Consider the following 27,901-nt stretch of genomic DNA (forward strand, 5'->3'; position numbering starts at 1 on the left):
CTTTCCCTATGGAGTGTCAGTGACAAGTAACAAGCAAAAATATTTCACAGACACCATCTCAGTGACTTACTGTGCATGCAAATGTGGCATTTTGGTTTCTCATTTGGATGATAGTCCATCACTAGTCTGTACACTTAAAAAATTCAGTAGTTGAAATACACTGAAATTCCCTTGTCCCTTTGCTTGACAGATATTTCATTTGGCTTTTCTGTAGCAAATTCTTTGCCAAACTATTCTTTCCTTTATACGTCTAGTGCCTCATTATATATTTCAATGGATATATGACTTAACACTCAAAATACAATTTGTTGAAGAGGGAAATACAATGTTTTCTTCAAACTACTCATTCTAGACATTTTTATCATGAATACATTTCATCTTACAAAAAGCTTTTGTTCAAGAAAAGTAGAACTGTGCTCTGTCATTATGTTAGTGGCATATAAATAGATTAAAAGATTTGTCTCCCTCTTAACAAGGCTATGCAATAAGTCGACAGATGAACAGAACTGGAATCCAAATTTTTGTTTCCTTGTTTCATACAGTTTTCATCCGGTTATCTTTCCTATTCAGTGTGTGAGCACGGCTTCTAGGAAATCATTGCATTAGTGCTTCCCTTTCAAGAGAAACCTGTATAATACTGTGAGATAACATGGCTAAGGAAGTATCATAGTTCCGCATTAAGGTTGATGGAGGATCTTGTGTATAGGATAGAGAGAAATGGAAAGACTGACAGCAGAAGAACATTACTTGCTTTGAGGAAAGGTACCAACACCCAGTGATATGCATCTTAACCCTATTATAACAGGGTTAAAAAGCATAATGAGTATTTTCCAGAACAAAAAAAGCATCCAAAAACCACAGTAATATAGACATAACAGATTTTATTTTCCTGTCTTCTTCATACATAATGTTATTACACCTACCCAAAATATGAATGAATCTGCAAAGTAATTCTAATCAATCAGTTTTACATCATTATCTAAAACTTTTTAAGTGTTTTATTTTCTTTTTATTTAGTTGAGCATTTGTCACCAGTCACTAAGTAGACTTTAGTTATTAACATTTCCTTACAGAAGCACTCACGGAGATGTGTGGATTCTTAAGTACCTATATTCCAGTATTAGTACAGTCAAGTAAATTAGGTACTAATGCCAGAAAGCATCTCTAAGCAAACAAGTTTATATCAGTATATGCTTACATGTTTAAACAGGAATAGATTTAAACACATACTTATTTTTTTTTCTTTCTCTGGGCCATAGAGGATAGTGAGAGAATCACATGTATAACTCATTTTTACTTCTTTACCTTTCAAAATGTATTTATATCTATGTGCATTGTGGGGTTTGGGGCTGAGTGGTTTTTGGTGGTTTGATTCAGTGCATTTTTTCTCAGTGATTGGGTTTTTTTGTCTTTCAGACTTGAATCTCCTACTAGATCTTTGGTGATGGAAGCACCTAGGGGAGTGCAAGTCAATGCAGCTGCAGGAGACTTAAAGGCTACCTGTAGGAAAGAATTGCACTTACAGTCCACAGAAGGGGAGGTAAGTTCGGCTGGTAGAGGAATGTTCTAAAGCTCTGCCCAGCATAATGCAAACAATGTGAGGATAGTTTATTCAGCAGCAGGGTAAACATCACAAGAATTGTTCTTCATTTGACTACATTAATGTAATTTTGGTTTAGCTTATTCAATTATTAATAATTATTTGCTTTTTGCAAATATTTGAATCACTAAGTTTTTTTCGCAATGAAACAAATGTTAGTTAAATGAATATAGATAAGAATTATTTTTATATAAGAGCCAAGGAAAAAGCTACCCAGTCCTTCAGCATATCCGTGGGACAGAGACAGCTAAGTGATAGTGTTAAAAAATTCCTTTGGATGAATCTGACAAAATGAGAGAGAGAAGCCTGTTTTAATTTGCATTAATACATCATTAAACCATGATGGAGAGGTTTAAGAAATTTGCTCTACATGTGGTTTATTTTCTTAAACTGTAACTCTCTGTAAGAGAGACAGAATACTTCAATAGTATATTCACTATACTGTGTCACCAATGGCTTGTTACAGTGATCAGCTCAACATAAAAAGATTTTGTATAGATTCTTCATGGGTAAACCTGTGCGAATCATTAAAATGATTTTAAATTGGGTCACTTCTTTGGTTGGCAATGCATGTGTTGCAGAAATGCAAGAAAGATTACTGGTATGAGAGGCCTTTCTTCTCCAATCCTTAAAATGACATAACACTAAAAAAAACTTGTGCAAGGGTATCAAAGACTCCCAGATTTATATTAGGTGCTTTGGAGAAATGGACAGATTTTCACATAGTTCTCAGTGGGGCTTGCCAGGTTACAGCATTTTCAGAAAACGGGTTGTTTAATGTAAATAACTAATTGGGAATGGAGCTCTTTAGAAATTGTTTGCCTTTTGTGTTTACATTTTGTGTTTTCTACCAAATGTTCCTAGATACTGTACAAACTATCCAAATAAGCAACAACAAATAAAACCAGCATTCACATCTGTAACAGATAATCCCCTGCAATTCATACTCTGCATTACGATGCACAGAAACATTTTTGGCCAATATACTTCATCAAAGGCCTACTTTGATAATCTTTTTCTATTGATGAAGTATCTGTCCTGCATAATTAAAGCACAATATCTTCTTAATTCAGAGCCTCAAATATTTATATAACATGTGCCCCTACTTATTTCTGACTTTCTTCAAAAGCCAAGTCTTCCTGCAATCTCTCATCTGTCCTTACCACCTTTATAAAAGTGAAGTCTTTGTTACCGTTTCCTAAAGTTTCCAAGATAGCAGTAAGGACAATCTAATCCTCTTTCATTAGCAAATATCATCCTACTTCATCCTTGTCCTTTCTGTGGGTATTTTTATTGCAGGTGCTACAGGTTCCTTTAACTTTTCTTGTTTCCCCTCTATAAATCCCTGCAGGGCCCAACCTACTACGTTTCCTACATTTATTAACATAAATTTTTCACTTAGAATGTATTTTTGTTCTTACTCTTTACGATATTGCCAGAAGGAAAAAGTAATTCTCAAAGGAAAAAAAAAAAAAACACAACAAAAAAAAACCCAACAAAAACCCTGTTACATTTCCTCAGTCTCCCATGATGCCTGAAGCAATGTTTGTATGTATAATGTCTTGGTGTAGTAGCAAGCATCTCTGTGGTGCTTTGTACAAATATTTTATCTGTGGGTTCATCAGACATTTTTCTGTATATCAACACTGTGAGTTTATTGCATGACTTCTAATCTTTCTTAAGTATTTACTACAACTTATTGAAAAGATAGTTTTGGAAATAATGCCCTATTAGACTCTGAGAATGGGACTCCAAGAAAAGTTATAAAGAATATATTATGTATTATTCAGAATTGGAATTCAATTTGGTAACAAATGCTTTGTAGGAAAAAAATGCCAGTGGAAAGCAGACTTTGCTGAACTTCATATTAAAAATAATTATATTCCTCTACGTGGTAAGTAAGAGTTTGCACATATGTGATTTCCCACGTAGATGTTAGACTGATAGTTATCAGAAAACAAGCTACCAACATTTTCCCAGTCTTTCCCAAGGAGCTGTTCCGTAAACATACATTGGACAAAGTTCAAAATATCTAATTATCTCCTGAATATTTGTAATTCCAGTAATATCTGTAAAGAACTGTACCCTAAATCCACAGAGCAATTCCACCCTGAGGTCTGACCAATGTCTTTATATAGTCTGCTATTTTATCTCTTACCCTGGAGAGGGTCAGAGGAAAACGTAGAAACACTTTGGAAGGCATATGATGAGCTTCCACAGCATCACCGGTTTTGCAAACTTACTGTGGTCACATTAGGGAATTGCTGGACTAATTACAGCCTGGTGTGAGGAACCAGGATAAACATGTCCGTGGTTATAGTCCAACAGATACACCACAGATTAGCAGACAGTAAGGAAAAAAGTGTAAAGGCTTTATCATTACTCATTTTTAAGAAAACACATTCTAAACCAAAACAAAGTATCTGTGTCAAAAATAATCTTCATGTTAGCCTAAAAATATATGCTTTGTCAGTCAAGTTTCTTTCGCAAATTAAAGAATGTTGTCTTTGTGAATTGAGTCTGAGAACCTTTTTTGTCATAAGACATTTTTTGTACTAAAAAAAAATAGTTTTCTGTATTATTCTCACACTGGTTAACTAGATTTAAATTTTCAATGTTTGTAAGCTTATTAAAAAAATCATCAAAGATATATGAATTAATAGTTTCCTTCTATAACATAATTATTGCCCAATTATGCCAGGAAATAGCTATGTGGCATCTGGAATCAACCAGTTATAGCCACATAGCAGAACATTATGAATTTACTGTGGATTAATCTATGGAGCATATATTTTCCTTTTATTTAAGAGTAACTTCAGAATATTTTTCTAAGAACATAAATGTGTTCATGAAATACTTCTCCTCGAGCTTTATTTCATATCATAAACTGAAAGCCTCTGCAAGCATTCTGAATTCCTCTGTTTGATACATTTTCTTTTTATTTACTGCAGTATTATAATAATCCTTTTAGCCCTATTATGCACTATAATGCGTGATCCCAGACTGAATACTGGGGGCTGTAATTTAGATTCAGATTCTGCTGCCCTTTATAAAGCTCTTGAGCTGCACCCTTGTGAGTCGAGGCATCAACAGAATCTTTTGATTCAATTATAGCTTGGCATTTAGTGGTGAACTATGTATTATTCTATAAATAAACCATAACCAATGGTTTAAAACAGCAATCATTTACAAGGAAAACGAAATGCGAAGCTCCAGGCTCTAGCTGAATCTACTGGCTCTCATAAGAAGAAAAAGAGCATTTCTTGTCTGGAAATTCAGCACAATGACTGCTAGTTGACTACTGCTTCTTTCACAGATAAACCCAATGCAAAAGTACAGATCAGTTTTGAAATCTGTAGATACTAGATTTTGCTAGGCATAAAAATATGTTATAATTGAACTTGAAACACATTATCATGTAATGATAACAAGCTTAAAGGATTATTTGATGTTGTCCACTCATTGGTCTAACAACTAATTTTAATGGGTTTTACAATACATCAGCATTTGAAGAAGGCTGCTATACTAGCCTAAGCTCTTCTGAGTCTTGTGCAACTTCTGTGTATTTTTGCAAGCAGCTTCTATGTAAGCTGGGCTCTGCACTTTCATTGCATCCCATTGACTATCAAAGTCCAAGTAAATAAAAGGAGAAAGACGCACAGAAGCTTCTCATTTTTACAAACATATTCATATTAGTCACCCCATCTGTGACCTTTTTCCTATTTACTTCTTTATGCCCTGTATTTCCTTGTCAAATTACAATCCTTCATAACACCATTTGTAGACTATATTTGGTTGTTTCTTGCCTAAAGAGACTGATCCCTCAGCTGGACTTACAGCTGTCACATTAAAGATGAGCAATACTCTTTAACAAAGTTTACTCAAAATCAGCATAGCAGACAAGAGGCCAAGTTCATATTTACCATTTTAACACAACGCAGTTTATGAAGCATATATCTGAGATTATTTTGTAGAGACTAACAAACGCATATAGTACTGACATTTGATCTATAATCCTATCCAGTTCTCTCTATAAATCCAGAAGACATATTTAACACAGAGATTAATACTTAATAAAACGAGTAATCTTCACTTGTAAGCCCAACCAACAGTGCCATTTTAAAGCTTTGGTTTTGGTGGGGGTTTTGTGGATGGTTTTTATGTTCTGAAACAGGAAAAAAAAAAAAAAAAAAAGGATTTCTTTAATTATCTAAATACACTGAAATGGAATTTCCTTGTTCTGCAAGCTGCTTGCCATGGCTACAGGGAAATGGCTGATCAAAGGCAACAACTTTCCTAGATTAGTTCAATTCAGCTGAATTATGTTTGCCTGAGATTAAATTTTTTCAAAAAAAAATAATTAAATGTTTTATATGGCTGAAGTGAGTTCAATAACAAAGAAGCAATAGCAGGGTCTGGAGCTCAAAGATCCACTGATTATTCACCAAATATTGTCTAACAACTGTGTGCTGCATTTTTTTTTCCCAGCCCTTTTTCATGCTATTAACCAGTTGACTTGTCACTGTTATCTGCGAGGAAAGAGATTAGTGGAAATGAAAGGAAATATTTCTGTATTATTTTAATTATTGGTTTCAAGAATTCTATTAAGATGTTTTGACAGATATTTAAAATTATTAAAATGCCATGTTATTTTTAAACAAAGCCTTTCATTTTCAACTTAAACCAGTTATTAATGAGTAAGTTAATTTACAGTAAAAAGCACTTTTATGTAGAAGTCTACAACCAAAATACAGTGTTCCCAAACTTCAAAACCAAAATGTTTTAACTGACATCACCCATCTTTGAATTGTTTGTTCATGGGCAAAGTTTGAAGACCACACCATAAGCCATTTTATTAGAAAGAGAAAAAAAGTGGCAACGAATATTTTATTATATAAATAAAATATTTTTCCATTAGTATAACATTTTAATCTGTTTCTGATTTGAATGGTAATTAATAAGTTTTTTTTACTCAGTAGACTGAGCCCAAATATTCCAAATACATTTCCCTTTCTGGGTTGGGTATATAAATCACGAAGTCATCACATCTGTCCCTGACTGAATGAATTTGGAAGGTCTTCTAATATCATGTAGCATTTGATTCTGGGAATTTTTGTGTATGATACTACCACTGGCATTTCATAAACACTGGATGTTGTAAACTTCTACTGGTCAACATTCACAGCAACCCCATTTGATCATTCCTGAAAATTATTTCCTTAATAGAAAGAATAAATACACCAGAAAGTTTTTGCTTCAATATCCACCCATATAAATTACACTGGGGTTATAACTCAGAAGTTGTAATATATGCTTGTGTTTATTTAACATGAATTTACAAAAATGTGTACTTAAAATGAAACATGACTCTCATAAATGCCACTTCATTGCTGAAGCATCAAAACATAAATTCTTCCATTCAGGCAGGAACTCTACACTTCACTAATGTATAGTGCTATATTTAACATATATATATATGTTAGTTTTCAAATCACTTTCAGTTGTCAGCAGTTCTGTGCATTAACATGGAGGTGGGAATGGGAGCAATGTTAACAAAAGAAGAAACTTGCCAAGGTGGCTCTGTACAGGTGTATCAGATATAATCCTTAGAAAGAGAACATTCACCACACACCAGACCATGCTTTGGCCTAAAGGTCTCATTTGCCTTGTAGCCAACTGATCCTACTCCCGTAGAGAATACATTTTCCATACATGGGTTGTCCCATATCTTTTGGTCTTCTCTGAATATTTAGCATATTCAGTGTCATCCCAGTCATCACATTCATTTCACTGTTTAACTTCTCTTCAATACTATTAATCGTTATGACTGATATGGTTCCAGACATCGTGCCAGCATATGTTTAGATTTTACAGCATGTATGTTATCAAGTTAATATTTTAATTTTCCTTTATGATTTTTTTTTTCAGAGAATGATCTTTCGAATTTAATGAAAGCTAGTTTAGGTGAATGGTTTTAAAATAAATGTCAAAAGCACAGATAAGTATTAGAACAAATGGCCCGTGTGAACTAAAGTACTGCAATTTATCCTATAGTTCATCTTCACCTTGAATGTTAAAACATACAGGCTTATGGAAATTCTACAGTGGAGTCTAGTGACCCAATCTATATAATCTTCTTTGTATGTATGCTTCTGTTAGCATATGCAGAAGAATAAAAAGAGTAGACAAAATCTTGCACTGTTAGAATTCAGATTAATTCTGAAAAGCCCAAGGGAATCCAAAAAGTTTACATAGTGAAATGTCATTATGCTGTCTCCTTACACCAGTTGATGAACTCCAACCTTTCAGTTTTCCTTCTCTTCTTCCACATTTCCTCTAGTTCCTCGCCATTTCTTATCTACATTAGCCCTGAAACATGCCTTTGCAGCTCTGTAGAATTACCTGTCTAATCAAACTGTACATGAATAAATAAAATTATTCAGTGTTTTTAAATCCTAACTGTCTCATTTGGCTTTATCAACTTAGCCTATCATCTCCTCCTTTGAGAAGACTTAGTCAAGGACCCAGTGGAGAACTTTTATACATGGCAATTTCATATCTCTGTATGAAATGGCTTGTAGGAATATTTGATTTTTTACCTCATGCCTGTATCTTGCCCACTGAAAGTTCTCTCCTTGAATTTACTTCTTTGGTTTGTAGATAATCGTTATTTCCTGGCTTGCCTACCTCTCCTTTTCCCTCTCACTGTTCAGATTAAAAGCACGGTCTGATAAGCAGATGACTTGCATGTCTCTGTTAGCAAAAAATGTATGTAAAAAGAGTACAATTTCTCCATTCCTATCACATGCCCTACAGGTTGATTCAGTTTTCTACTTTAATTAGACAGAAATCAGGTCTACTTTTAAATATTATAGGGCTAATATATTTTTCTTGGCACTAAGATGCACAAGACAAAGCCGTGCTCTAGGATTTCTAAACCTTAAATATTTAGAGGGAATGATGCTGCTTAGTGCCTGCTCTCTGTGAAATAGCATTTCTCTGAGTAGCTGCTGCCTTTTGTATCCTGTAATCTCTCTATCAGTCCCCCCAATGTTTCAAGAATGGATAGAAGTTTTGGTTTTATCCTTGCCTAATTATCTGCTGAGGTGTGAGACTTGGAAAGAGCATGACTGGCCAGCATGGCCTTGATGCGTATGAAGTATTAAATTGCTTATCTTGTACCTTTCACAGCACAAAAGATTAGAGAAAGACCATGTAAACAGGTACTTCCATTAACTACTGCCATCTAGCAACAGTGTGTTCCCTGGGAACATAATACTCTTCCGTTTTTTGTCTTGCCACTTCTTCCCTTCTCTTTAAACACCTCATAACATCAGGCGTATAATAGTATGTAGTTTTACTGATGTTGGAGGACTTTTCTGACATGAATTTCAGTTTTTAGCAGATGATAGGAGGGGAGAGGGTATATCCTCAAACATAGACTATGTTCCTCTGAAATTGCTGATGTATTGGGCTACTATGATGATGTGTTTGGACCTGTGCTTAACTAATAGCAAATGTTGCATCTGTAAATTTAGTCTTTTATTTATAACCTTGACAGCATATGTACAAAGTAGATTTTAATTCTGGCTTTAAGCCATCTTTATTAAGCCTCTTCATCTCAGGCTTCCCCAGGGATTAGCTATAGAAGTCTGTTTAAATTGCACAGCCTCCTCAGCTTTCTGCAAAGGCATAGAGCTTGTTAGGTTCACGGCAGCAGATACACCCTCACAGGAAGCCACTTGAGTTTTTCTCAGACACCGTATCTTGGTACCCATGTTGCTCACCAGGTGTTTTGGGAGGCTACTGCTTGAGTATGACACCAGAAAAACCTGGACTGATCGACATCACAGTGTGACATTTGTAAGCACCAGTGGAAAAGCATGCGTGGCTATGCTGAAAAAGATCGTTTAATTTAATGAGCAAAATAACTGAGATGATACACTGCATTGTAACGCACGCTGGAGTAAGGTCCACTGGGTTAAAGTCTTAGAGCAGCACACTCAGAACATCTTCAAGGGGGGGTTGCGGAAGCGTAGCTGTCCTGATGTAAACAAACACATAAAAATATTGAGCTCCTAGGAAAAAAGGTAATAAAGGTCAAGAGATTTTTATCTAGCGTGATCTCTGACACGTATGCCCTCTGATTTTTTCTGAGTTAATTCTTGTTTGAATCAAGACATATCTTTTAGAAGCCGTTCAATTTTGAGTTACAGATTTCTCGTGATTCTTCCCCATCACTAGTGCAGCTGAACTGTTAAAATGGCCAGTCACATGCTCTGTCAAAAATAAATAGCTAACCTTGTATTGTTGGATTTTCCTACCTGTATGTCTTCTACACTGAAGAACCTTTTATCATCACATATATAATATTCTAATATATCCTGCTTCCATTTTTTTAAACAAAAGCATAGAAATAGTCTTTTTCTTTTCTTCTTTGATATTCTAAGTATATCAGAGCTTACTGAAAATCAGTATTAAAAGTCCAAAAGGCTGTTCAGATTTTTTTTGAGGTCTATCTGTTAAAAGTTATCAAGAGCTGCTGATTAAAAGTATATGACATTACTGGCTCCTGTTTAATATCTCATTGAGTCACTGTTGAAATTGAAAGTATTTTATCACAGTCGTGTTCTGACATCAATACTTGATCTTTCTCCAAGTACAGAACTACGCTGAGCACTGTTCTGTATAAAAGATACACTTATACTTACAGAGAGCTTACACTGGTGAATGCTACTGTGTTTTTATGCAATACTGACTCCACCATTACTACATTAATAATGGACTTGTTAACATTTAATTTATTCCTTATATGAGAAGTGAAAGAGTACTACTTCTTACCCATCACTCCGCTGACTGACTATTATGTCCTTTGTTTCCTTCCTACATTTTACCAATTCCTAGTTTCCAGTTTGGTATCAAATTCTTTTATCCCCCCCCATCTGTTATTTCACTTTCTTACTATGCTTACTGTAGTTACTTTCACATTTACTCCTAGCTCAGCTGAATATTTTTACATGTGTAATCTTTTTTTTTTTCAGTTATAATTCTAGCAGAACATTATTAAATTGTTCCCAACACCATCCACATTTCTTCCATCTAAATTATTTCTTCAGGGGTTTTGACTCCTAATTCTTTCAGGTCTGCCATACTGGACTTATAAATCAGCAATGGCTGTATGTGTGTGTAAATACATCATTTCTTTGTCATATAAATTACAGAACAAAGATAATAATTTGCTGCATTTTACTTTTGCAATCAATTCCTCTATCAGTCAGAGTGTGAATTAAAACAGGCATCATGCCATGCAGTTGTCACCTGTGCCTCTGAGATTCGCCCTCTCTGTCCCTTTTAATGTAAATTCTCGGTGATGATAGTGTCCTCTTCGGGAGCTGGAGAACTCACAATGATGGGGGATTATATTGTTTGGGGCTACTTTCAGCCTGTATTTCCTTCAGTGATCCCAATCATTTACAATGCTTTTCCTGTGAATGGTAACGTGACTGTGCATCAGTCTTTGTATAGGATTTTATCCAGTCTTCTCTCTTCAAATTTTTCCTATCCTGCTCTCTTTCAGTTCTCTCCAGCAGGGACTTAGAAATGCTTCTGTGCTGCTTTTGTGCCTTATACTGCTGATTTTATCATAAAATAATACTGTTTCCTGGAGAAAAAAGCAATACATGCCATATTTCCCCAGATTCTTTACATGCACTGCCAACATTGTGATATAATGGTGTCGAGTTGGCTTTGTTGATTTTCAATACCTTATAAAAACCACTAATAAGTATTTAAGAAACTCACCTCTTCCTAAGCTTCATACTGTTATCTGCAGGGCTTAAAGACATTTTGATTTGTTACTTGTCTTTTTGAAGTTCATAGTCTGCACCAGAGGTGGTGACCAGTCTTACTTTGGCTTTCATTTACTTCTTTCATAAATAAAAAACTCTAAGCACCTGGTAACTCATCTCTTTGTGCCAGTGGGAGATGTGGTTTTTTCCTGCTTTAGTTACCAAATTTCATGACATTGTTTATTCAGCACCCTGAAAAAGTAACATAAGTGTAAATATTGCAGAACTTGATACAGATTCATGACCATTACTGGTATTCACAGCCTTATACTCACTTATGTTATTTCCAATAGAACAAGATTTAAAAGAAAAAAGCAAACCAACAATATTTTTTAATCATATCCATTGTTCAGAAACAAATGGGAATAGCTTGATGACCTTCTTAGTAAGACTTTAACCTGAAATCTTTTCTCCTTTTAATTTAGGTCAAATAAGCTCTTTATTTTGTGCATATGACTGTACCCTTATTTAATTATTCTCTGGATGTAGCTATTGTTAAGCCCCTACAATTTAGCACACTTCAGCACATATTTCCAGCTGCTTACAGGAAGACACTGGGGAATGTGCTTTAATATCACTTCACACTTATTAAAATACAAAATCTTCCAGAGCAAGAATATGTTACTGCCATGAATGAATAAATTTTAATCATAAATGTACAAGTGAAAATTCAACCTATTCAAGAATATTGTCAGAATGCTTTTGTATAACACTGCTTGTATCTGAATAAACATCTTGGGTGAAGTATTTGCATGCACTGTAGTAATGAGTGTTAGTGGTTATAGAACTAAGAGTTGATAAACAAGAAAAGTTGATGCTTTTTTATTTCTAAAAGTAATTATTTTGAATATATATATCTAATATTTCTATCTTTAATGCTTCTAATAAAATGTTTCTAATTTTTTTTATATTTCTAAAAACTCATGACTCTGTCTGAAAACACGTCTTTAAAAGATGTAACAATGCTGAAAGAAATGTACTTAATCCTTTCTTTTTTTCCCCCTCATATAGATATTTTTAAACGCAGATACAATCCGTCTGGGAAATCTACCAGTGGGTTCCTTTTCCTCCTCTTTCTCATCATCCTCCTCCTCCTCCTCCTCCTCACCCAGCTCTTCAGTACCTCGCCAGACTATCTATGAGCTCTGCGTCTGTCCCAATGGTAAACTTTACCTTTCGCCAGCAGGAGCAGGCTCTACATGTCAATCCAGTAGCAACATCTGCTTGTGGAGCTAGAATGACTCCAATTTATCCTCACACCAGAATAGCCTTTTGTTACTACCCCTCTGCTTCACAGTTCTGCTCGGTTTCCCTTGTGACAAGTTCGACGCTTCAAATGGCCTGCAGAGCAACTTCTTCCAGTGTAAGCAGGAATACAGCGCTGCCTTCTCTTGTGGTTTGTGTTGCCACTCAACGTAGAGATGGGAATGAGATATTCAGAAATCAATGTATTCTTCATCAGGAAACCTGGAACATAATATCACCTTTTGTCCAAAAGGGAGAATAACACAGGTGCCTTTGCTACATGAAGTGAAGCACATAGTTTTAGATTTTTGCAGGACCTGGATATGAACTGCACATATATATATATACAGTACATAAACAAATTTGCCCAGAATCTATGGTGAGATGAATTGGTTTCCCCTGTATGATAAATAACTTTACTGTCTGAAAGCACAATTTTTCCATTCATCTTTTTGGATGTAAACTTTTATCCCTGAATTTTAAAATTTTGAAGCATTGTGTGATGCTTGCTTTACTAAACAATTAAATTCAGTAAATGCTTTTTAACACAAAAAGAGACAGAATCCCTCCCTGAGTTTGGTTTCTTTAAAAGTGCGTTGTTACTCTTTGTCTACTAAGTCTAGGGTTTTGTACACTAGGTAAATTTTGGAAGTGCTCAGCAATATTACCTTGCAGAGTTAAAACAACATCTTCTCCTGATTGTCAGATCTGAATGGCCTTATATATAGTATTTTCATGGCTACTGCATGTGAAGTAACTGCTTTAAGTAGAACATACAGTTTCTGGAAAAGAAGAACAGGGTAAAGAAGAAAATACTGACAATATGTTTATTGATCAGTGTATTGCTCTCCACAAGGTATTTATAATTGGCAATTGCAAAACCAAGAGAAAATCTTCAAAGGTGCATCTTGTCCACTTTCTAGCTATGTCTAAATGCTGCCATTTGAACACAGTACAAATGTTGGTACTCATGTAACGTGCAATGCACTAACAACTGGTATGACATTCATATTTATTATTCTCTTGGTTTACCATCCACTGCTAAGGTTTTCAAAGTCGTAGTAATATATATAAAAACACATATTAAATTACATTCAGTATTAAAAAGTACTTTGATATCACATTGACTTTATCAGGCCTGTGTTTAAATTGTGCAGCCCCATTTGCACTTAGATCTCACTACTGACTTCCTTTTTTGACAAGGGAGTTTGATGTGGGATTTCTTTCTTGTATCAATGTTCATACTTGTTTGGCTTGGTTGGTAATTGAAATCTTATAAAAAATGCTTTGGTATGCTGCCAGTAAATTTATCGCAACATTGATTAACAAGCATATCTTGAAACTTGCAGAACCCAGGAATGTAAAACAGTATAAAAATGTTTCCTATTGTGGAAGATGGCTTGGTTACATGAGGTAAGTGTGCTTTTTAATTCTATCCTTTAAGTTACATCACCTAGCACGTAGTTTTAGAGGCTTCTGAATGTAAGATCAGCAATGCAATGACGGCTTTTGCAAAGTAACTCTAAAGTCAGCGCAGACAGTGCAAGGTGGGTATTTCAACTCAAAGATTTTTTTTTTCTTAGAGGAAAAAAATGAAAGTGAGCAAACTAATACTGTGATTACCTTTCCATTTTATTACCACTTAATAAGGTTGATTTTGTTTTCACTTCAGGTGAAATTCACTCCTATGCAGAAGACCAGCACAAGACGTGTCCACGGCTTGACTGGTGCTTGCCTTTCCATTGGCACTCCTCAGAGGTGTGAATTTCACCCCATAGCAAGAATGCTATATTTGCTGTTTCTACCAGTTAAAGGAAGATTTAAAATTTATTATCTCTTCAAAGGAAGATAATATTACTTATTGTTATTTCTTTGAGAATTTTATTCTTTTACTTGGAAAGAAAAACATATTAGAAGATAGCACTCAGAAAATATATTAGAACCCTGAGGAGTTTTAGAAAGAGGGACAGAAAGAAACAGAAGTACAAAGAAGGTGATAATAAAACATTAGAAAGTGTAGCCATACAACAAACACTTAAAACTTTAGGGAAATATATGTCTTATGCACACAAGTTATAGAATGGTAGTGTGAAAGTCATGTGGATAAATAGTATTTCAGGAAGAAAAGTATATAGATCTGTGCAAGGAAACATCTATATGTATTCATTATCTGTGCACACCTACATACACTGGTTACTTAAAAGATGAACAAACAGGTTATAGTTACTAATCTATTTGGTGAATTAAATTTTGGCTTCTTACAAATCGCACACAAATAGACTAAGATTTCTTTTTTTTTTTCCTGGAATAAACCCACAGGATGGCTTGCAGATACTTTGTCATGAATTTTCCATTGAGAAATTCTTACTTGTTTGCTCTTCACCTTATGTGATTGCTTACCTGTGATACATACAAAAAAGGTTTCTGCACAGTGAATAGAAAGACCCAATCTTTATAAATTTTACATGGATTTGAGTGGGAGTGAGCAGGTAGGAAAAAAAATATATATCTTTTGTTGCTAGATTAATTTAAACAGCAAGGCTGGGATAATTTACCACTTTGTATTAAGAAAACTCAGGGCAGAGTGTGTGTGCAGATGGCACATTGGAGTTGACAAAACCAAGACTGTACGTCCACATAGCTCTGCCCTGTCAGGATTTTCTTGCTTGGAGTCCCTTCAGTCTGAAGTAGAGAGTATTTGAGAGTTTCAGCAACCTATGAGATAGCATAATGAGTTCTCATAATGTCTTAATATTCTGGTGAGTTTCATAATATCTAAGTTTTACTTTAAAATCATTGAAAACTGTAAGAAGGAGGAAATCTCAGTTTTCATTTTAAAGACTATTTCTAGCCCACATGATTTCAGAGAGTATTGGAAAGGTGATTTCAACGCATTTAGTGAACTAAAAAAATCAGAATACTGGTCACCTGTAAGCAGCATTACCATTCCTGAGTGAAAGGAGACACAGGCAGTGATTTTGAATGTTTGAAACTGGCAGCAGTGAAGACCTCAATACTAGAGCTCTTCTGCTTATAGTGCGCCCCAAAAATGTCAGAAAAATGGCATAATCCCACAATGTCGTTTCAGATGGAAGGGAACTAGAAGATCTCAGAACAAATACCATATTAAAACAGAGCCATAGCTGTGCTATTTCAGTGCTGGTTTTAGAATGCTGAGGTCATTGTATGCAAAGCCATAGGAAATTTTCAGATTCTTTTTGTCATCTTCCTTGTAGATTCCTGGCCCTGTCTCCAAATTATTTCAGTTTTTGTTGGCCATTTACAAAATCTAGCATTCAGGTTATGATTAAGCCCCAGTTAATGTTTCTCTAGGTAGAGTGCTTATCTGACTGAAAATTTTGATAGTGGATTTTAGAAAAGAAATGTCACTTCTTATTCTGCTTAAGGCAAGAGTTTCCCATTAACAAATCACTCTGTTGTGACAATTTTAGGGACAGATTGAAGACCTTAGGATATTTTTAGGCATTAATATTAGCGCAATTAAAAAAAAATCAGTTGCAAAAATATTTCTCTGAGTTTTTTTATAGTATATGAATACATGTATCACATAAAGCTTCTTTTTGTACTAGAATGTTTGTATGGAAACCACTAAGATGGAATTGAGCTGTTTGACTTATTCAGGGCTATCCTTATGACAACATAAAAAAACATATGAAAAGACCTTATTAGCTACATGTATTTAATATATGACAGATTTATCTTCTGTAAAAATATCTGTGCTATGATGTTATAGGATACTGTCTCTTTCTTGTTTAAAAAAAGAAAAATAAAAGCATCAGCCAACCTCTCTGAGCACTGTTAGCTGTATGGCTTTGTATTGCAGTTCATTCGTTGGTCAAGTGATAAGACCAAAGACTGACACTTCTATTATATCTAACACTATGACACTGCTACTTCTACTAATTCTGTTGGAATGAAGAGATGACAAGTTGTAATTACAACATGAAATTGTAACATAGTTTAGATTTGTGCAGCATTTTGAGCTGTAGATCGTTCACTTTTTTCCAGGGTTTCAATTTTTCGTCTGTGTGGTGCGATTAAATTACTGTTCATGCATACAAGGATCTTTTGGTGTTCCTAAGAAAACAAAAGACTATTTATCCCAAAACATGCCCAGACATTGCTTGTTTTGACTGAAGTTATACCATTTTGTTTGCAAAACAGTGGCTTGACTGGATAATGGAATTCACTTTAAATCATTTTAGATGCAGAGGGCTATTCAGTCTGGGTTGAAGATACAGCCATAAATGTCTAGAAACATTTAATGAAGGTTGTTTAAGATGTTCAGTTGCTAACATCATGTATTTTTTAATGGTTTTTTTTTTTTTTTAGATTCTAAATCATTGTCTAAATAAAAAAAACACCAAAAAAACCCACCTTAGGCTATGGAATTGTTACCAGCTGATTCACTGTAATACATATGTAGGTTGGATTGACGTTTGAGTGTCATATTGTTTCAGTCAGTACTCAGTAAAGGTCTGCTAACTATTTCTGTTTTGTAACCTTCATGTTAATGATTTTCCTGTGTATATAAATATATAAAAAAAGATGGGAACTATTTTCTTACACATACTATGCAATATGTTTGTAAAACTGCAATATTACCAAAATTACAAAAGCTGTGCTTTTGTACTCTCTTGCTTTATGTAAAACAAATCTTTTTTCTATTTAATGGACTGTCTGTCTTATAATTGTAGATAACATTATTCAAAAGCAGTACACTGAAACTTTAAGATTTTTTATTTTACTTGGATTTTTTTTTGTTTTATGAAAATAATAGCAAGGTTTTGGAAGTTGGAAATTGCTTTTTCTTGGAAAGCTAGAATTTTTACAGCATGTAATTAACCCAGTCTGTTTGAAATCTCTCCTGTACTTCTTTCATTTGGTCTTAGCATTTTCATCTGGTGCTATTATATAACCATAAATAAATGTGATATACAAAATAGGAAACATATCAGAACTCATTTCAAGAATAACCAAGTGGGCAACTTTCTAAGGATGAGACGGAGATGTAGGATAAATGATGAGAAGTTTTTGATGCTTTCTGTCTATTTTTATTTGATAGATTTTTTGTCAGTGTGTATTTCCTTACTTCTGTCTACATTATTTTTATGGTAAGAGCTTTAATTTGTTTTTCAATTTTTTGTCTTCACATAGAGTATACTAGTGTTTTAGTTCAAAAATGTTCGTGAAAACAACAGACATTGCATTTAAATGCAGTACTTATGTTAAGAAAATCCAATTCGAAAGAAGGATAGATTTTATTTCTGCATCAACATTAGTAAAGTTAAAATTACAGTGCTGCATCTCGTCTACTGTAAAAGCATATTACACTACTCAAGTTCCTTTGTACCCTGCCAGAATAAGCATAAACTGTGTGTTTATGTTTAAACTGCACCAATTTACAAGCACCTTGACAATGACACAGTCACGTAAAAGGTCTTGTGGTGATGTCATCAACACGAGCAAATCCTAGCTAAGTTTAAACTGGGTTGCATCAGTTCTGCTAACAGCATAGCCTTGCGCAGAGCTCTGGCAAAAAGCAGGCTGAGCATTTGGATAGTTTGTTTGCACTGAGCTCCTGGATGCCATGCTATGATTTCAGCAATATCCTCAGTAGCCAGAGAGTAGCTAGCTGCATAATGCCTAAAAACCAGTAATTTCTGTATAAGACCAACAGTTGTTATAGAACTATCAGTAACGTAGGTCCTGCTAATTCTCAAGTGACTAAAACACAATAGCTAATACAGCAAGAAAAATGACTCTTACCTGTTTTATTCAGGCTTAGACTAGTCCAATCTGGGAAAACCTAATGACACTAAAAGATAAATAGAAGGTATAGTGAAAAGAAATCCACCATAAACATTGTGTTGATACAACACAGTCCATACTGAGACCAGAATTTAATACAAGCTCTCTGTGTAAAATAGGGTCTCCTCTGAAACTTTGAACTGACCTTCAGATTATGTTGTTTGAATTTGAAAGTATTATTTGATCTTTAACCAACACATTTCTTATACAGGCCAGGACCAGGACAAGTTTCAGAAGAGCCAAGGTAAAAGCATATATTGTATATCTGGTCTGATTAGAGTCAATATTACATGTACCACAAATAAGCCTAGCCTAAAAATAATGAAATTAGAAAATTTCTCTCAGTTTGGGGAAAACTTAAATCTTTGAGGGCAGTTGACCTTTTAAGGAGTGGCCAGCTCTTCTAGTGTCTCAAATTCTGATGTGTTTAAGCATGGAGAGCAATTTATATTTAAAAAAAAAATGGCCTTTGGCTTTATCAAGTGCATTTAATGCACAACTTGATCTGAGAAGTAAAAGTGCCTTTCAATCACATGTATACCTCCTCATTTGTGCGACCTGTGAGGGAGAAGTTCAGCTTCCAGCACCATCTAGAGCACAATGAAGAATAGGACTTAGGCATTAGAGAATCATTTCTTAAGGCTAGACATTCTGTTTTCTGTGCTTTATGGCATTTTGGGAGCTTGCATACAGTCATTCTTCACCACCGAGAGATCTGTTTTCTAGCACAATAACCTATTTCTAAGTATATGTTTCAGAACTATTCTGAAAAAAAAATTGCATCTTTGTTTTCTTTCTAGGTGATGTTTACTCAGTTTTCTTGTCCCAAATGCTACAGCAGTCAGTGAAAGCAAAATCCTCCCCCCTAACTCCCACCCACTCTTACCTCTTCAGCTGAGCTTCAGTTGTTACCCTTAACCTCCTCCCTTCTTTCCAAATAATAAAAGAATAGACAACAGAAAGGATTTAGCTAAGTCTTTTTATCAGACGCCTTCCTGTGTAACTTACTGGAACTGTATGAAAGGGGAAGTTTCTACCGAAGAGGAAGATTATTTGCTTTGTGAAAACAGAAGTTATATAAGAAGGAAAACAAACACAGGTAAATATTAATTTTTGTCTGACTTAATAGAATGAACAGTGGAAGTTTTGGGACAATAAACTTCTTAATAACTTAATTTCTCATAAGTTTTATCATTCAACGAATGTAGTTAAAATATCATAAAGTAAATATGCAAATTATCCTTTCCTGTTACATTTTTCATTTCTTGAAAACAGGAAAGTAATCACTGAGCTCGTTATTTCTCCCTCTCTACTAATGTATGTATTTACTTTTAGAAATTTCAAAGAAATAGAAGACCTAAAGTGTTAAATGGTACAAATCTAACTATTAAAAAACCCCTACTAATAACAGAATATTGTTCCTATAGCTTATGAGTGACTTCTCATTCATGCCAAGTAAATTAAGAATCCCATTTCTTTCATGATGGCATGCCTTTCTGTTGTTTAGTGTAATCTTTGGGAATTTGGGAGCCCCTGCTGATAAAGGAAATACAGTATCTATGTAGTAGTAGAAGAAGCAGCTGTGATAGTATCTCCCATGCTACCGTGGAACTGAACAAGATGGGGGGACGTACTCATGCGAGGAGAGAGGGTCTCTTCCAGCAGCTTGGCATTGCAAAGACAACAGTCAGGATGTTTTCCAACTCTGTGCTCCCCAGGGTGAATAGGACACGGCATTACAGTAATCTGGGACAGACAGACAGAAAATCAGTGGGTTTTTTTATCTGCGTAGGAATGGGTAGGACAGTAGTGCACAGGCAGTAAGTCCAAATCAACCATGTTGTAGCAGTACACAACAGAAACAGAGATGAAAGCTGAGAGAAATGGACAGAAAGTTGGGTGGAGATTAATGATTTGTATGTCTTTATATCCATGGAACTTTATTTTTCCTTTCTTTCCTGGAATCCTTTTAAAAAAACCATTGGAAAGGAGAAAAGCAGTAACCTAGGTATAAATTTTGTACCTCTCAGTCAGAAGGTGACAATGAACTCTCTGTTCACATGTGTATCTGTGTTTATGACAGAAGGAGCTGAAAATGGACCAGTACACTAGGGTGGATTCAGACACTAATAAAGACTATAGGAAACACTGACCAATTCCTTGTCTTTGGATTAGGCTTTAGATGGTCATTAAAAGTTTGTGCAAAAAAAAAAAAAAAAAAAATCATGGTCCATGACTTTTTGCAATTTCTAAAATGCATTGTTAACATTAGTAAAATTTTCCCTCTGAAAATTGTTCCCACTTCTAACTACAGGTACCACTTTGACTCCCACACATAGAGAGCTCTAAATAATCATGCAGTCTTCATTCTTTTGTCAGAACCAAATTAACAAATTACAAGATGTCCAAGATGAGTCATAAAACTAAATGGCAAAAAAAATCTACTGCCACTGCCTTTCCATATTTTGGCCCATTATTTTCCTCATGGTGGAAGAGTCCCACTGTTTCTGGAAGCATTAAATTTGATATCCTGGTCTTCCCAGCCATTGCTACAGAGACTCTCCAGACCACACTGGTTCCCTTCACTCCACCACAGGGGAGTTGAATTAGAAAATGATTCCGTATCATTGTGGTTTGACTTTGATTTCCATTGCATGGTCTATGTTTAAACTTTCTGTCATCCCTATTTTTAAGTGTAAAGGGGAGAGAAAAATCTGATGGCAGCTACTAAAGCTGACTTTATTCATTTCTGCAGGGAGTGGGTTATTGCTCAAGATAATCATTACTGCTACGGTGGAGCAAAATGCAGAGAGAGAGAGAGCACACAACCAAAACATTAAACAGAGAAAGAGCATGGAAAGAGAATAAAGGCATGGGAAAAAGTGACAGGGAGTGCTATTAGGAGACGTTTGTAGCTTAAAGGGGAAGACATTAATTTTGTGTTAAAATTTCTCTTTACCTCTCTGGCCTCGTCAAATAGATCATGCCCAAAGCGCAGGAAGCAGAGGAAAAACTTCAGGATACCATTGATTCAGGAATCATTTCCAAGACCAGAAATGTACTGTTCATGAGAAAGAGATGGTACAGACAATATCAGAAAACCTCTGTTGCTACTCTGGCCGTGATGAGAGGCAGAGCTGTGGAACCTATAAGCTATGGAAGCTATACAGAAGACAGAATGTTTTATGTACAAAAGAACAGTCCTGGAAGAAGGAGGGAGTCACTGAGGCTTCCATTAGCCTACAGCAGTGTAAATAGAAAATAGCTGGATCAAGAGTTAGGAAATGGGGAATAGTCTACAGGTTGGTGGAGGTTTTTTTTGTTTTGAGGGAGGGAGAGTTGAGGTAGGAGTCTGGACTGTAAGGTATTTCCTTATCTTTTTTTTTTTTTTTTTTTTTTTTTTTTCCAAACAGCATCTGGGGGCAAGCATTAACTTCTACTGTGATTTGTTTCACAGCACTCAAGAAATGTATATATATATAAAAATATATAAGAAAGCAGGCCTACTTACAAGCATTTCCAAAACAACAGCAGCTTTCTTGTGTTATGAAAAGCAGATTCACCAGCTAAAGAACTGGACTGGTGAAAGCTTTTGTTTGTGTTGAGTTTTTTTGAACACATAATACATTTATGTCTACCCACATCACATTTCATAGTTTTAGAGCCCAGATGAGTCCTCTTCTTATATCAGTTATATCTCTCATATCTCTACTTATGAATTAGATCATATGCAGTGCAAATTTTACTTAAGGGTATTTATTCTCTGTGATGACTATTGCCACCTCGTCTTAAAGTTTCCTAGCATAAAATGCTGGACTACAGTAGACCTACTAAAATTCTGATATTAAAAACCAGTACTTCCATTTTTCTTTGGGAAAGTCTAGGACACCATACCAGTCCTTTCTACAGTGCTGTGATCTCTCTTCTCATGCATGTTTGCATATATTTGTGAGCAAGTCACCACACGATTAATCAGATTCCTGGGGCTTCTTCCCAAAATGACTTGTTTATTTACCTCCAGTTTCCAAAATCTTGCATGGCTTTAATTAATGTGGGTTTTATCTTTTTGTTTAACTATAGTACATTATGTACTTTTTAAAAGATTTAAATTATATATCTAAACCACAAAACTTTATTAATGGCCATATGTTTCTGAGAACTGAAAGGGAAAAATACATTTAAATCACATTGTCTCACATTTTACAGAACAGTATAATTTTAGTTGATTTAGGTAATTTTCCTATCTATTTTTAGGAAACCTAACATGCAAACATTTATTAAATTTGACACTGTACAGTTTGCCTAACAAATATCACTTCAGTTAGACTATTGTGATGACAAAGTATTTACATTCCAAAGAAAAATTTCTAAATGGTGTATTATTCCCTTTTAGAAGTATATAATGTATTGTCATGTTGTGAAGTATGACAAGTTAAGTTATATCATTTTTTAAATAAATGTAAATAAAATTCTTTAGCATAAACTTCTGTGAAATGTGCACCTTCAATTTATTGAACTTTTCTATTAACATAATTAACCTGGAAAATAAGTTAAACTACATGTTAATCCTTTTCATATTTTATATTGTTTTTCACTGTTTCTCATATCTTTTGCATGAGTGGGATATAGTTTTTGATGTTTGAAACTTTTTTTTTGTGCAAAGTTCATATATTTTTTCTCTATTATTTAATGTGTATCAGCTTACCCTTTGGATTATTTATCCTAAACACAGTTTTGTCGCTACACTTAACATTTAGGTTAAGCTCCTTCAAAGCTCTGAATATGTATTTAGCTATAAATATGTGAGTCATTCCAATAAACTTAATGGAACTTCTGAAGTTTGAAGTTAGGAGCAAGATAAAATATTTTGCTGGACCAGTCTTCATAAATCAAGCAAAGTAAGGCAGTACCCTGCAGGTCTAAAAATTACTTGCTATAAAATAATGAAGGTGAAATATTCTTCTGAATAGTCCACAGTGCTTCATTTTTGCTTACTTTAGTTGAGTAAAGCCACTCCTGAGAAGCTACATTAATCAGTATCTCCTTTGTCAGATCTGTGTGACTTCTATGCACCACTGTCTGCCTGCATCATACACAGTTTTACCTTTGATTTGAATTATATCAGCATCTATTATGCTGAAAGTCTTTTGTGCAAGTCCTAAAAAGCCCTGCTGAATTTATATGAACATACTCTATTGTGTCTTTGAGGATAAGTGCCATCAATCAGCAAAGCGAATTGGTGGTGTTTGGCTATGTTTCACATACACAGCTCTAGAAATGATCTATATTTGAAGCCTTGAAACATGGATAAAACCTTTACCCTGCACATAAGGGGCAAAAGCAGCTTGATTGCACAGTTCATCTGCCACAGTGCAGTTTGCTCATCCTGATGGTCTTGTACTAAAATTGTCTTCCCAGAAACATTGGATGGTGTGAATGCACATCATCAGGCAATGGGCACCCCTTAACTCCACGTTAGGCTGAAGAAAATCAATTTGAATTCTCAAAAGATGAAGGTAGTGCAGATGGCCACTGTATATTGCCAGCTGTTCCACAACACTAGAGTCTTGGAGAGGGATTTAAAAAACAAACAAGAAATTGGTTTGTAAATTGTAACAAGCTACTGAGCTGCATGACTGCCCTATTATTATCATGGGACACAGAAGAGTTCGGACAAATGGAGAACGGAGTTTTCTTCACACCTGCAATAATCAGTAATCATGGTATGGTGGAAGGGAGAAGAGGAAATAAATAACAGGTTTCACAGTCTTGCCCCCGTGAAAACGTCAGCTCTGTAATGTAAGGTTTTGTATGGGAAGATCTGGCCATCAGCTGTATAAGAATTGACTACTCTATCTGTCAGCTATACTGTGGGGAGAACAATTTTGTGAAAAAAATTTTTAGTTGTGTGTTTTCAATCATGGTGATTACTCTGCTCCTGCCTTCTCTTTTTCTGCCCATTAGACTTATAACTCCTTAGGACTCTTTCTGTAAGAGTCTGTAGTAAATACCAATATTGTGAAAGTTCTCCAGGTTAATGGACTTACCTTTTCAAGTTTAATAAAATAACACACAGAACCAATGTTTCATTTTAAATGCCAAGTTTAAAAATCTTGTCATAATTCCGAATCAAATGATCCTAATCACCGTTTGAATAAAACACCTTAGATACCACTCTGCGTAGTTTTCCTGTTACCATTCCCATTGGACTCCTCTGGACTCTGGAGAAAACGCTCAGTCAATGCACTTAGGTGAACCAATGTCCAAGTCTAGGTCAGACCAATCTCTGGCAGTGGCAGCAGGGGCTGATATTTAGGGACAGCATGGGAGTCTGGCTGATTTACATTGCCCCTTCCCCACAGACTCTCCTAGTATCCACAGTTGTATTCCCTGCCTTGTACCTTCGGTATCGGTTTATGGATCTGTTGTCCATGAGTTTCTGTAATTCCTTTTCAAAGCTGCTGACACAGCTGCTTTTTTTGTGGCAGCAAGTTCCAAATGTTCATCACCTGCTGCTCAAATAAGAGATTGCTTTCATCCGTTTTAAACCGATCTTCAAATAATTTCACCGAATACCTGTAGTTCTGATATTGTGGGATTTATAATAGAACAGAATAGAATATTTCAGTTGGAAGGGACCTGCAGTGATCATCTAGTCCAATGGCCTGACCGCTTAGGGATGACCAAAAGATAAAGCATATTATTAAGGGCTTTGCCCAAATGCATCTTAAACACTGACAGGCTTGGGGCATTGACCACCTCTCTAGGAAGCCTGTTCCAGCATTTGACCACCCTCTCAATAACTAAATGCTCCCTAACGTCAAGTCTGAACCTCCCCTGATGCAGCTATTTGATGAATAGTAGCTCTGCAACCACCTTATCTGTTAAACATGTCCCCTTGAGGCTTTTCCAAAGGCTCTTCAAACTGAAGAATCCCAGTCTTCCCCTCAGTTTCTTCTTATAATGCTCCAGAACTCTCAGATAAATCCCTTCCAGCCCTGGTCACTTCCTAACACTTAATTTATTTGGTCTAGTACTTCTCCTACATGTATTCTCCAGTGATCTTGCCCCTCCGACTGATCTGCTACAGAGAATGTACTGAGTGTGGGAATCTCCCCAAGGAAAGAGCTTACTTTCCCTATTCTCTCTGCTAGGCTTGTAGTCCTGGCACAGAAGCACTTGTAAATTTTGCCCTTGCTCCACTGCTTGACATTGCACATGCCAGTCAGCTGGCCTGGCTAGCAGTCTGGTTTGTCTACTCTATTTATTGTGATTGTGATGTTTATTCCCTCCTGGCCTTTCAGAGACACACTGAACATTAACCAGATCCTCTCAGGGGTCATATCAGTCTGAACCAGGTGCTCTTATGTGCCTGTTGGATTTCACCCAGCTTCTAGCATAAATACTGCTCTACAACCTTTTTAATTTTCAGTGCCAGCAGACTGGCTCCATTTCGATTAAAGTGCAGTCTTAATAGGACCGCTGGGTGTTTTTTAAATCTATTACTCTCAAAGTGTTGCTGCAAAGGGTACACATGTTCCTCTGGCATTGTTCATCTCTCCTGACAACAAGGGTCATGCACACTCCAAGATCCCAGAGGTTCTACAGATGCTTGTAGCCACCCTTCCCGAAGCACATGAGGCAAGTTTTGGTAGAAAGGAAGAAAAATATGGTCTTAGACCATTGTTTGGACCTTTTGCTCTTCTTTTTCAAAACTGTATTAAAAACACACTACTGAACCAGCATTTTTAGTTTTGTTTGACCATTTTATAGCTCAGCAAAATCTGGTTTTAAATAACTTCTGGTCATAGTTCCTCCTTTCCTACTAATTATTTTTCTAATTTTAATTTCCTTATCCACATATTCTTAAAATATTTATTGCAATAAAAATTGCAATCATAAAAGATGTCACACCTTCAGCTGGCATATAAATGATGGTGCTCTCTAAATATTCAGCAAGTTAAGACACAAAAGATTTTTTTTTACTGTAGGGGAAAAGGGAGTTCTAAAAAACATTACTTTTGGAGAATATTGAGGGATGCTTAGGGAATATTAGAGGCAAATTAGCATTTGGGGCTGCCTGCTGAATTTTTCACTTTCCAAGTGCCTGACTAAACACTCATAGTCTGGTTGATCCAGTGTGGGTTTTAGCCCCATCAATCTCATGGAAGGTTTCTCCCCGTGACTAACCCAGTGTCTCTCCAGCAAAAGTTTCCAACTCTTATCAGTCCAGCCTATCTTCTTGCTCAAACAGTCCTATAAAGGTCAGGAAGAGAAAGGTGCTTAAAGGGCTATATAAGACTCCAGGAGGAGCTGCTGGCTTCTTGTTTGGTAATCAGTGGTTGGAGTTGCAGCTGGTGGTTCCTTCCTCCTCCTAAGCTGCTGCCTTCCTGACTAGGTTTGGCTCTAGTTCCTGATCAAGTCTCTGGTCCTAACTCTTCTGCTGGGTTTTGTTGTGTAACTGCTGAAGCTGACTTCTGAAGCAGTCGCTGTGCTCTGCATCAAGGCATGTCTCAGTGTCATCAGTGTTATGCATGGAGCAGTGCGGTAAGTACCATGGGAGTGGAGGGAATTGGCTACCAGCAGGTGCCCAGTGGCTGGTGCCTTCTCAGGGGGTGAGCTCCCCAGAGAGCTCAACAAAACCTGTGTGTAGTAGTCTAGAGTGTTAGAGTCTAGAGTTTGAGAAAAAAATTCTGCCCATTTTCCATGAAAAAATGCTTTGCTTTGGTTTTGTTTTTTTTTTTAAAGTTTAATTTCTGCTAAAAGTCTAATCATAAAAAATTATTGCAGTAAATTGTTTAGTGCTTTCTGCATGGAAAAACCTAAGCCATTTTCAAATGTTTTTCCATTATTGGGGGCCATCACATGTACTTTGCCCTCTGTTGGAATTTTACTAGGGTTCCAGTCTTATGAACAAATATGTAATCCTTTAACTGCTGGTAGGCAACAATCTTCAGTAAGTTTTATGAGACTACTCGCAAGGTTAACAGGTAAGTGACCAGTATAAACACCAGAAAATGAGTTTGTACTGTCTGCGCTATGAGCTTTACCCTGATACAGAGAACTCAAATAACATGCAGTGGTTAAGACCAGTTTTCTTTTTAATGCCTTAGTTCCAGTCTTAAGAGCTATTCTGAATTATCTTTTTAAAAACTCAAGAAAATTAGATGAAACGAAAAAAATCTTCAGAAGATTGAAGCATCACAAGCTTTAAAGGGAAGGACATTGTTTTTCTAGTGGTGTCAACCTGATGCCTTCCATTGCACTTTAAAAATAGAAAACCAAGGGATAGTAAATTTTCAATTAGCAAATTAACAGCTCTTACACTTATTAAATTAAGTAAGGCATTACATGTTTATATTACCTTGGGAGCCAT

At 35.6% G+C, this 27,901-nt stretch overlaps 1 protein-coding gene across 2 annotated transcripts in view; it reads left to right on the forward strand.

Moving 5' to 3' along the window:
- SGCZ (sarcoglycan zeta) overlaps positions 1–12,684 on the forward strand; it is a 216,193-nt gene extending 203,509 nt beyond the window's left edge. For both annotated transcript variants that reach the window (XM_009642435.2, XM_035897793.1), the window contains 2 exons: positions 1,417–1,540; positions 12,460–12,684. In XM_009642435.2, the coding sequence (XP_009640730.1) occupies positions 1,417–1,540; positions 12,460–12,684 (349 nt within the window). The remainder of the gene's footprint in view (positions 1–1,416; positions 1,541–12,459) is intronic.
- Positions 12,685–27,901: the final 15,217 nt, after the last annotated feature.

This window comes from Egretta garzetta, unplaced genomic scaffold (assembly GCF_000687185.1).
Source record: "Egretta garzetta isolate BGI_Z169 unplaced genomic scaffold, ASM68718v1 scaffold46, whole genome shotgun sequence".
Taxonomy (NCBI): domain Eukaryota; kingdom Metazoa; phylum Chordata; class Aves; order Pelecaniformes; family Ardeidae; genus Egretta; species Egretta garzetta.